This window comes from Macrobrachium rosenbergii, chromosome 55, assembly GCF_040412425.1.
Source record: "Macrobrachium rosenbergii isolate ZJJX-2024 chromosome 55, ASM4041242v1, whole genome shotgun sequence".
NCBI classification, from domain to species: domain Eukaryota; kingdom Metazoa; phylum Arthropoda; class Malacostraca; order Decapoda; family Palaemonidae; genus Macrobrachium; species Macrobrachium rosenbergii.
In genome coordinates this window covers 13150646-13162214 of record NC_089795.1, presented here as the reverse complement: position 1 = coordinate 13162214, position 11569 = coordinate 13150646, and the positions used below count along the sequence as shown (strand labels likewise).

General features: G+C 43.5%; 2 protein-coding genes across 2 annotated transcripts; both read left to right on the top strand.

The window, feature by feature from the left end:
- The first annotated feature begins 4889 nt into the window (after positions 1 to 4889).
- On the top strand, positions 4890 to 8147 carry LOC136835746 (uncharacterized). Its single transcript, XM_067099605.1, has one exon. The coding sequence runs from the start codon at positions 4890 to 4892 to the stop codon at positions 8145 to 8147; it is 3258 nt and encodes a 1085-aa protein (XP_066955706.1).
- Positions 8148 to 8382: 235 nt separating this feature from the next.
- Positions 8383 to 9156, top strand: LOC136835745 (uncharacterized protein DDB_G0286299-like). Its single transcript, XM_067099604.1, has one exon. It carries the CDS (start codon positions 8383 to 8385, stop codon positions 9154 to 9156), a length of 774 nt encoding a protein of 257 aa, XP_066955705.1.
- Positions 9157 to 11569: the final 2413 nt, after the last annotated feature.

Sequence of the window (11569 nt, the reverse complement as noted above, 5' to 3'; positions counted from 1 at the left end):
TTGGGCTGCTGGCCTTTTTTTTTTTTTTTTTTTTTTTTTTTTTTACACCCTAGTATTAGAATATGCCACCTTCACCACGCAAGGGTCTTGGCTGAATTGGACCCCTGGGCCCCACAAAACAAACCCAAAAAAGGACCCCTTACTCAAGATTTCCTCCAGAATCTCCGAATGTGGCCTTCGTTAAATGAATGACTATGCTCTAGTTTCAGGAAGTGACATAGCCTTCGTGTTCGCGCCAAAATCCTCACTGAAAACTCCTTGAAGACTCATTCTTTAAAAGTATAACAGAAGTCATTTTTCAATTTCAATGGTAACTTCTACCATTGATATAGATGGTAGCCTTTCATTATTGGCACTCTGTTGTAGTATTCCATGTGTCATTTTTCAGTTTCAAGGTTCCTAGGCTTGTGGTAATGTAGGTGTCATTTTTGAAATTGCAAGTGTCTATATCTAAAAATGAAAAAAAAACACCAACTTCGAGGCCCCATAGCTGAGAGGGGAACCCTGCCACGGACATGAGGCTCCAAATGCAGCACCTTTATTTTGGTCCGTTCTATTAAAAAATTCCAACTGCACATCAATACGTCGAGGCCTTCTTGAGTTATGGATGCCTGAATTTTTATTGTAAAAATTAAAAAGCCAACTTTGAGGCCCCGTAGCTAAGAGGGTAACCCTGCCACGGACATGAGGCTCCAAATGCACCCCCACTATTTTTGGTCCATTCTATTAAAAAATTCAAACCGCCCACCAATACGTCGACGCCTTCTTGAGTTATGGATGCCTGAATTTTTATTGTAAAAATTAAAAAGGCAGCTTTGAGGCCCCGTAGCTAGGATGGGAACCCTTCAGACATGAGGCTCCAAATGCGCCCTCACTATTTTGGTCCGTTCTATTAAAAAACTCAAACCGCACATCAATACTTCGCCGCCTTCTTTAGTTATGGAAGTCTTAATTTCTATCATAAAAATTAAAAAGGCGACTTTGAGGCCCCGTAGCTCAGAGGGGAACACTGCCATGGTCATGAGGCTCCAAATGCACACCCTGTATTTTGGTCCATATTATTGGAAAAAGCAAACGTAAGGTAAATAAGTTGAGTTATTTTCAAATTATGGACGTCTGAATTTCCATTCATCCATTGATGGAAAATGGAAATGTTGGCCAAAAAAAAATGTTGCCTTCCCAAAATTAATAAAATTGTACTAAGAAGAGTTAGTTAGGTCGAAAATTTTCAAAGGTTAATTTTTGGGCGGCTGGCCTCTTTTTTTTTTTTTTTTTTTTTTTTCCTCCCTAGTTTTAGAATATGCATCTCCACCGCGCAAGGGACCTGGCTAAATTGGACCCCTGGGCCCACAAAACAAACCCAAAAAAGGACCCCTTACCAAAGATTTCCTCCGGAATCTCCGGAGATGGCCATCATTACATGAATGACTATGCTATAGTTTCAGAAAATGACACAGCCTTCATGTTGGCGCCAAAATTCTCACTGAAGACTCCTTGAAGACTCTTTCTTCAATGTCACAGCCTTCGTGTTGGCTCCAAAATCCTCACTGAAGACTCCTTGAAGATTCTTTCTTCAACACTATAACAGGTGTCATTTTTCAATTTCAAGGGTAATTTCTACCATTGATATAGCTGATAGCCTTTCATCATTGGCACTCTGTTGTAGAATGCCATGTGTCATTTTCAGTTTCAAGGTTCCTGTAGCCTTGTAGGTAATGCAGGTGTCATTTTGAAATTGCAAGGTTCATTTCTAAAAATAAAAAAAAAAACACCAACTTTGAGGCCCCATAGCTGAGAGGGGAACCCTGCCACGGACATGAGGCTCCAAATGCAGCACCTTTATTTTGGTCTGTTCTATTAAGAAATTCAAACCGAATATCAATACGTCGCTGCTTTCTTGAGTTATGGAAGCCTGAATTTTTATTGTAAAAATTAAAAAGGTGACTTTGTGGCCCTGTAGCTAAGAGGGAAACCCTGCCACCGACACGATGCTCCAAATGCACCCCCACTATTTTGGTCCGTTCTATTCCAAACCGCACATCGATACGTCGACGCCTTCTTGAGTTAGGGATGCCTAAATTTTTATTGTAAAAATTAAAAAGGCAACTTTGAAACCCCGTAGCTAAGATGGGAACCCTGCCACAGACATGAGGCTCCAAATGCATCCCCAGTGTTTTGGTCCGTTCTATTAAAAAATTCAAACCGCACATCAATACGTCGCCGCCTTCTTGAGTTATGGAAGCCTGAATTTCTATATTAAAAATTAAAATGGCGACTTTGAGGCCCCGTAGCTCAGAGGGGAACCCTGCCACGGTCATGAGGCTCAAGTGCACCCCTGTATTTTGGTCCATATTATTGAAAAAAAAAACGTAAGGTAAATAAGTTGAGTTATTTCGAATTATGGACGTCTGAATTTCCATTCATCGATTGGTGGAAAATGGAAATCTTGGCCAAAAAAAATTTTACATCCCCAAAATTAATAGAATTTTACCAAGAAGAGTTAGTTAGGTGGAAAATTTTGAAAAGTTTTATTTTTGGGCGACTGGCCTCTTTTTTTTTTTTACACCCTAGTTTTAGAATATGCCACCTTCACCACGCAAGGGTCCTGGCTAAATTGGACCCCTGGGCCCCGCAAAACAAACCCAAAAAAGGACCCCTAACCAAAGATTTCCTCCAGAATCTCCGGAGGTGGCCATCATTACATGAATGACTATGCTTTAGTTTCAGAAAATGACACTGCCTTCGTGTTGGCGCCAAAATCCTCACTGAAGAATCCTTGAACACTCTTTCTTCAACAGTATAATAGGTGTCATTTTTCAATTTCAAGGGTAATTTCAACCACTGATATAGTTGGTAGCCTTTCATTATTGGCACTCTGTTGTAGTATTCCATGTGTCATTTTTCAGTTTCAAGGTTCCTGTAGGCTTGTAGGTAATGCAGGTGTCATTTTGAAATTGCAAGGTTCATATCTAAAAAAAAAAAAAACACCAACTTCGAGGCCCCATAGCTGAGAGGGGAACCCTGCCACGGGCATGAGGCTCCAAATACAGCACCTTTATTTTAGTCCTTTCTATTAAAAAATTCCAACCGCACATCAATACGTCGAGGGATTCTTGAGTTATGGATGGCTGAATCTTTATTAAAATTAAAACCAACTTTGAGGGCCCGTAGCCAAGAGGGTAACTCTTCTGCCACGGGACATGAGGCCCAAATGCACCCCACTATTTTGGTCCGTTCTGTTAAAAAATTCAAACCGCACATCAATAAGTCGCCGCCTTCTTGAGTTCTGGAAAACTAAATTTCTATTATAAAAATGAAAAAGGTGACTTTCAGTTCCCGTACCTAAGAGGGGAACCCTGCTACGGACATGAGGCTCCTAATGCACCCTCACTATTTTGGTCCGTTCTATTAAAAAATTCCAACCGCACATCGATACGTCGACGCCTTCTTGAGTTATGGAAGCCTGAATTTTTATTGTATAAATTAAAAAGGAAACTTTGAGGCCCCGTAGCTAAGACGGGAACTCTGCCACGGACATGAGGCTCCAAATGCACCCCCCGTATTTTGGTCCGTTCTATTAAAAATTCAAACCGCACATCAATACATCGCCGCCTTCTTGAGTTATGGAAGCATGAATTTCTATTATAAAAATTAAAAAGGCGACTTTGAGGCCCCTTAGCCCAGAGGGGAACCCTGCCACGGTCATGAGGCTCAAGTGCACCCCCTGTATTTAGGTCCATATTATTGGAAAAAGCAAACGTAAGGTAAATAAGTTGAGTTATTTTCGAATTATGGAAGTCGATTGGTGGAAAATGGAAATATTGGCCAAAAAAATTTTGCATCCCCAAAATTAATAGAATTGTACTAAAAAGAGTTAGTAGTAGTGTAAAATGACCATGCGCATCGATCATCGACGCGTATTTTCTCCCATCGACTCGGGGGTCGGGGGCGGGAGAGGAGGTGGTTGGTTGTCGATGGAAGACGATCGATTGGGCTGATGGAAAGAACATTGACTTGGCGATGTTTTTACCATCGACTTGTAGAAGTGATTGGAATAAAACTCGTGAAATTTTTTTTTTTATTATTTGCATAAAGGAAAGGGTGGAAGGAGGGGGAAGGGGAAGGGGGAAGGGGAAGGGTGAAGGGGGAAGGGGATGGAATAGGGGAAGGGGATGGAAAAAGGGGGGGAGGGGGTGATGGAAAGGGTGAAGGGGAAGGGTGAAGGGGGATGGTGTGTGTGAGAAGGGTGGAATGTGCGAAACGTGTGTGTGTGAGGGAAGGGTGGAATATGAGAAGGTGCGAAACACGTGTGAGGGAAGGGTGGGAAGGGGTGGGGTGGGGGGTTGGAGGGGGGGTGTGGTACGTAGCGACGACGCGGGTAGACGTCTTACCCGGTCGACGTCCGGCGCTCAACTGGGCGCTCAGCTGGGTCGCTTGCGGCTGTTGCGCCTTCCGATTGGTCAGTGGGCGTGGCCAACCGTCTTTCCCGCGCGGTGATTGGTCGAGAGGGTGCCAGAGGTTTTTGGCAAGCATCCTGGGCCTATGACGTCAAGGCGTGTGCCATTTATTTTTGAGCTCGATTGGTGGTAACTAGGCCTATGCGCCCTGGGGGATGATGTTCTCTCTCTCCCGTCTGTTGATCAAAGGGTTTTTTTTTCTTTTTTACCTCTTTATTCTTTTTACCGTTACATGCTCGCGAACGCGTATGAACGTGTTTATTGATTGATCTAATTTTTTCTCTCTAAATGCAATGTAGGTGAGGCGATGGAAACTGTGGCACTCATTATCTCGAGTGAATCAGTTTGGAGGTGGAGGGGATAGGCCTACCCACCAAAGTTAGTATATATGTACCCTAGGAGTTTTTCACCTCCAGTCTCTCTCTAGCCAGAATGGAGTTGTTAGAACAAAAAACAATCTTCTCAGGACTTGGAGAAATTTACAGTTTCTCAGTCCCGACGCGTGACCCTTATCTTGTGATATCTGAAAACAGAGGCTTTATAGAACAGGCTATTAAAAAAGCTTACCTGGATAAAGGCCTCTCCACTGCGCGTTTAGGCCTTCGAGTGCGAACTCAGATTACCCGAAAAAGCCTAAACAAAGAAAACCCACTACAGGAAGAAGAGTTTCACATCCGCGTGAAGTACGAAACGGTGGGAAAGGATCAGATCGCCGACGCGGTGGAGAATTGGCATCAAAGCCTCAATGAGCAGACGGATAATGTGTGCAACGAGCAGGAAGGGTCTGGTTGGTTATTAAATAAGATCCTGTCAATAGATATTAGTGTATTAACCATCGGAGCCCGAGGGAAGAAGATAGGGAACTCCGTACCCTATCCGCCCAACCTGAGAGGGAGCAAGCTCGTGTTTAATCTGCTTTCAAAGCGCAATGACTGCATTTTCACCGGCCTAAGTGCCTTCACTTACAAAAGAGAACACCCCACCACCGAATGGTTTCACCTCGCTGAAAAAGTGAAAAAAGGAATATCCTCCATCAGTGATCACCTTAAGTGGGATATAACAGGTACCTTCCACTGGGAAGATTTTAAAAAAATTGAAAAAAAAAATCATTTACGAATATTCGTTTATGAAATTGTCAGGGGAAAAAAAGGAGACCATAATTTAATTTTGGCTAGAAAAGGCGGTAACGAGGGTGATATGGTTCACCTCCTGCTCTTAGAAAATGAGCATTGCGCACTTATCAAAGATTTTGACTTATACGTCAAGAATCTTACCCACGACAGAAGCTGGCGACACGGTAACAGCTATTGTCGCTCCTGTCTGTATCTGCTCACAACCAGTGAAGACATCGAACGCCACCATAGCCAATGCGCAGTTACGTCGAAATTAGTTACGAAACCCTCAGGTGAGAAACTCTCTTTCCAGAATTACCACAAAACTCACCCACTACCATTTACCTGTTATCTAGACACGGAGGCTCTCGTCATACCTACAGGTGAGGAGCATGGCGTAGTGAGTCACCACAAGATGGTGAGCTACTCCTACTTGATTATAGATAGGAGTGGTGAAGTGATGAAGACTAAAACATCAACGAGCCGACGTTCAGCCACAGAACTAGTGAACGCTTTAAGCGAGGACTGGTCAACCCTCGCTCGAGAACGGTGCCATTACCCTATTAACATCTCCCCCCAAGATGAAGAGCGTTTTATGCGCTCCACCAAGTGCGACTTATGTAATAAAAAATTTGTAAAGGGAAATGATAAACACAGGCACCACGACCACATGAAGGAGGAAGATAATTTCCTCGGCACTTACTGCCAGCGGTGTAATCAACTATGCTGTGACCGCTATAACACTTTGCGGGTCTACGCTCATAATATGAGCTACGACATGGGGCTGATACTGAAAGAGCTCGAGGGGAACTACAACATTCAAGTGCAACCAAAAAGTGGTCTTAAATTCTTATCAGTAAAAATAAACCAGTTGCTCTTCCTGGACTTGCTTCAATTCCTTTCAGGCAGTTTAGACAGTGTCTCCCGGGAACACATAGCCAGCGGAAGAGAACTGACCTACACCCACTACCTGCTGCAACATTTACCCCTGGAGGCTAGGCTGAAGATCATTACGGGAAAACGCTCGTTTCCGTACGAGTACGTCGACGATGAGAACAAGTTACTAGATAATCAGCTGCCCCCACACGAAGCCTTTTACTCTAGCCTGAAGGGGGAGGGTATCAGCGAGGAGGAATACCAACGCAGCCGGGAAATGTGGCAATTAGGCGAATGCCAAACCCTCAGAGACTACATGGAAGTTTACCTAAAAATTGACGTTGGTTTACTAGCCGACGTGTTTCTCAACTGGCGCCAAATCTTGTTGCGACAGTACGGACTGGATTGCGCCCAGTATACAACTCTCCCAGACTACGCCTACGATGCCATGCTAAAAAAGACGGGCGTAGTTCTGGATTATCCGTACGACATTAGCACGTACCTACAAATACAGGAAAATGTACGCGGGGGTTTTACCACCGTCGTGAGACAACATTCCGTGGCTCGTAATGAAGACATAGGTAACCTGAGAGAGGGAGAGGAAGAGGCTTCCTACATTTTATATCAAGACTTTAACAGCTTGTACCCTTTTTCCATGACGGGGAAGCTTCCAACGGGAGATATACGCCAACTAAGTGAAGAAGAAAAATCCTCATTTATGAAGAGTAACTTTCCTTCGAGTGATGATGACGAAGTGGGATACTGGCTGGTCATTGACACCAAACCACTTTCGGCCGAAGCAGCTGTAAATACCGATGAGCTACCCCTCTGCCTACATAAGAGAAACATAAAAGAGGAAGAAATTTCCCCATATTGCCGACATGTGTTAGAAGAAGAAGGCGGAAAAATGGGACACCGCACGCGAAAACTTATTGGAGACCACGGACCCAAAAAAAACTATATGATAGCTCTACCCCTTTTGCGGTTCTACATGGAACTGGGGTTGGAAATTGAGAAGGTTCACAAGGTGTACTCCTTCAAGCAACCAAACTTTATGAAAGGATTCATAGACGGCAACATAGAAGCCCGAAGAAAATCAAAATGCCGTGATGAACAATCGGCTTTTAAGCTGATTTCAAATTCCGTGTTCGGACGCTGCTTAATGAATCCCACCAAGTACGCTACGAAAAACAGCGTTGTGAATAACGAATCCCGGTTTCTGAAAGAAATAAGAAACCCAAGATTTAAGGACTTTATAGTTCTAAACCCAAACCGCGTACTTTGCGTGAGTGAGAAAAGTGAAATAGACGTGAACATGCCCAACTTTGTCGGATTCCAAATTCTAGAAATAGCCAAACTACAAATGTACCACTACTGGTACAAAGTCATTAAACCCAGTTACGGTGATCGTGAGCGTCTGATATACTGTGACACGGACTGTTTTATTTTTTCTTTGAGTGTAGATAATTTGCTTAATGAATACCAAAGGTATCCTTTTAAGGATTACCTGGACTTCAGTAACTTTGACTCAGAACATCCCTGTTACAGTACTCAAAATAAAGGCCAACTCGGCCTCTTGAAATCCGAAGTGGGTGAAATGATTATAGAAGAGATCATAGCTCTTAAACCGAAAGCTTATTCGGTTTTGATTAACCAAGAGAGTATGATACGCAGAAGCAAAGGAGTGCAAAAGTGTCACTGAGACATCTTAACGCACGCCGATGACGAAACAGCCCTCTACGCAGGAAATCAACTCGTCGTCCCAGTGCGGAACATAAGAAATGTCAAAGGAAATGTGGTCACAACTGCGCAAAGAAAAAAAGTCTTTAGCGCGCTAGATGATAAAAGATACCATTTAAACCCAGAAGAGTCGCTAGCTTACGGCCACCCAGCCATACCCACGCGAAGGGAAGAGGGGGAGGGGGAAGGGGAGAGCGATGTCGGGGGCGAGGAGGATGAGGGGACGACGCAACAGCAACCCGCCTCCGAAGATGAGGACTGTCTGTATATACACATACCTTCGGAGAAGGAAGGAGAAGAAGGAGAAGAATAAGAAGAAGAAGATGAAGAAGAGGAGAAGGAGGAACAGCAACAGCAGCGCCCCAGCGCTGATGATGATGAAGACTTCAACCTTCGTTTATCTTCGGAGGAGGGGGGGGGACGAGGAGGAGGAGCAGCAGCAGCAGCAGAAGCAGCAGCAACACCCCAGCGATGATGAAGACTTCAACCTGCATTTATCTTCGGAGGAAGAGGAGGAGCAGCAGCAGCAGCAGCAATGTCAAAAACGTCACGAATTAGACGACGAAGTCAACGATGATGAACTTTACACCTCAGCGATGGAAGAATATGAAAAGAAGCAGATGATAAAGAAAAATAAGCTTGAGGCAGCAAAAAGGCGAGCGGAACTATACGCAATTCGAGAGGCAGTGTTCAAAATGGAAAAGCGGAAGCTAGAACTTCTCGAAATATTAGAGCAGAAGAAGAGGAAGAAGGATACTACTACTACTACTACTACTACTACTACTACTACTACTACTGCTACTACTACTACTACTACTACAGCGTTTTGGAGTCTTAGAGAGAGTAAAGTCTCCGATTTATTCCCTAACCGGAAACCGAGCGAAGGTGACGAGGAGGAGGGGGAGGAGGAGGAGGAGGAGGAGGACGACGACGACGACGACGACGACTTGGGCATCTCACCCCTTCAGTAATCGTCAACACGGCGAAGGGTGAAGACATGGAGAACCAACCCCCAACTTTCGCGAGCGCCGATGAAAACCTCCCCCTCCACACAAGTTATCATCACCTTTACTCGAAGAGGAGAAACCGAAGAAGAAGAAAAGAAACTTGAAAAAGGAGGTATCGGCCCCCTTCGTCGTCGACGTACCAAATTTAAACCTCGAAAAATATGCAGACAGACACTCTTATTTGTTACGTCGCAAACTGCGTAGCCTGCCGACCTTTACCATGCACTAGGCTCTGGTAATCTACAAAGATGTACGCCTACGCCAACCCATACGCTGACCGGAAGCCTCATGACGTGCACGCTAATTTGGCCACCCCAGAAACCAGAGCTCAAACAGGACTTGTCGATATCGCCAGGCCACCACCCAAGAAAGAAGGATCACCCACGTTCGCTTTTTTATACGCCCACTACCTCATGGGGAGCACGAGATCAGAATACTACTTAAACTCCAAACACGTGGACGAAGATTACGTTCGCGTGTCAAGGTACGAAGACGAATTTAATCATCGCCTCCGCAACTTCAAGAGTTGTTTAACTACCCTAGCCGAATTGTTGTTGAAGGACGAAAAACTCGACTACATCAACACTGTAGTTTTTCCCGAGGTTCCTTACCGCCCTTATTACGCGGAAATATACGTTTTCGGCGAAGCACTCAAAAAGAAAAGTGGTATGAAGGGTGTTTTCATCACCGCAACAGCTGTCGAGAGGGGTGGGAGGAGGGATGAGACCAGCGGCGAGGGCGGCACATTTTTTTCCTGTAGTAGAGTTTATATAATGTACCTTTTGGATTTATATGTTTAGATGATGATGATGATGCACTCTTGGATTTGTATGTTTAGATGATGATGATGCATTCTTGGATTTGTACTTTTAAATGATGATGCATTCTTGGATTTGTATTTTTAGATGATGATCCATTCTTGGATTTGTACTTTTAGATGATGCATTCTTGGATTTGTACGTTTAAGTGATGATGATGCAATCTTGGATTTATATGCTTAGATGATGATGCATTTTTTGGATTTGTATGTTTAGATTTTAAGAAAACTGTCAAAAAAATGGAGAAAATAGAAAAAAATGAAAAAACCAAAAAAGATATCTTGTGAGAAGTCCGGCCTGCGCTTAATATTGACGCGCTTCCGGTTACTCACTTGACGTCAGTTTGGTAAAAAGCAGCAAACGACCAAAAAACATCATCATCAACGAGCTTCGACATGGACGTGGTGACGGAAGACCGTTTGGATTTGTTCGCCTCCCCAGCGAGAATCATCGTGGCCGGTTATAGTGGAAGTGGTAAAACGCTATTAGTCACGAGACTAGTCAAAAAATACGCTGACAGATTTACTAAGGTTATCATTAGCGGGGCTTTGAAACATCCTCTTCAAAACGAAATTGAGATATCTTATAAACTCAGCGTATATCCAGATATTGTGGATCCTTTTTCGGAGATAGAGGAAGAAGAAGGGAAACAAACCCTTTTTATCCTGGATGATGTATTTATAGAAGCCGTACAGAGTAAACTCGTCGTAGACGCTTTTACGAAAGGGCGACATTCTAATCTTTCTATTATACTCATTACTCAGAATTTGTTTTTCAGCGGAAAATACGCTAGAAATATAAGCCTGAATGCTACTCATTATCTGTTGCTCAGACAGAGAGACGCGAATCAGATAGAATGTTTGGGGCGCCAAATTTATGGGAATGAGAAGAGCAAAGAGTTTCTAGAAATATATAAAGCGACGTTAAAGCAAAGAAGTTTCGGTTACTTATTGGTAGATTTGAGTTCGAAAACGTCAGTCTCGCACCAATTTCGCATCAACATAGTCGATGAAGGGCCCTACGAACTAGTTTTACAATGGAAGGACGAGGAAAAAATGAAACTCTAAAAAAACTTTATTACAGTGTAGGGCGACCCTCGGGTCTCGCCGGGGTGCGGAGACTTTTTAAAGAAGCCGAGAAGGTGGACCCCACGATTACGCTTCGCCATGTGAAAGACTTTTTGAGTAGGCAGATTTCGCATACTTTGCACAGGATAACTCATAAAAAGTTTGCTAGAAGAAAAATTATCGCTCCCAAACCAAAGGTCATTATTTCCTGCGATTTAACGGGTATGGGGAATCTAGCTAGATACAATGATGGATATAAATACATTGCTGTGTTTATTGACGTTTTCTCTAGGTACGTTAAAGCAGTTCCTTTAAAAAAGAAAAACGCTGAGACTTTGTTACCCGTCGTAAAGAAGGTTATAGAATCTGATGAATTTAAGGGTGTCAGCAGACTTTTTGTACACAGGGGAGGGGAATTTTATAATAAAAAGATGTTAGAGTATTGTCGCCACAACCGTATTAAAATGTATAGCGTTTCTTCTTATGAAACCG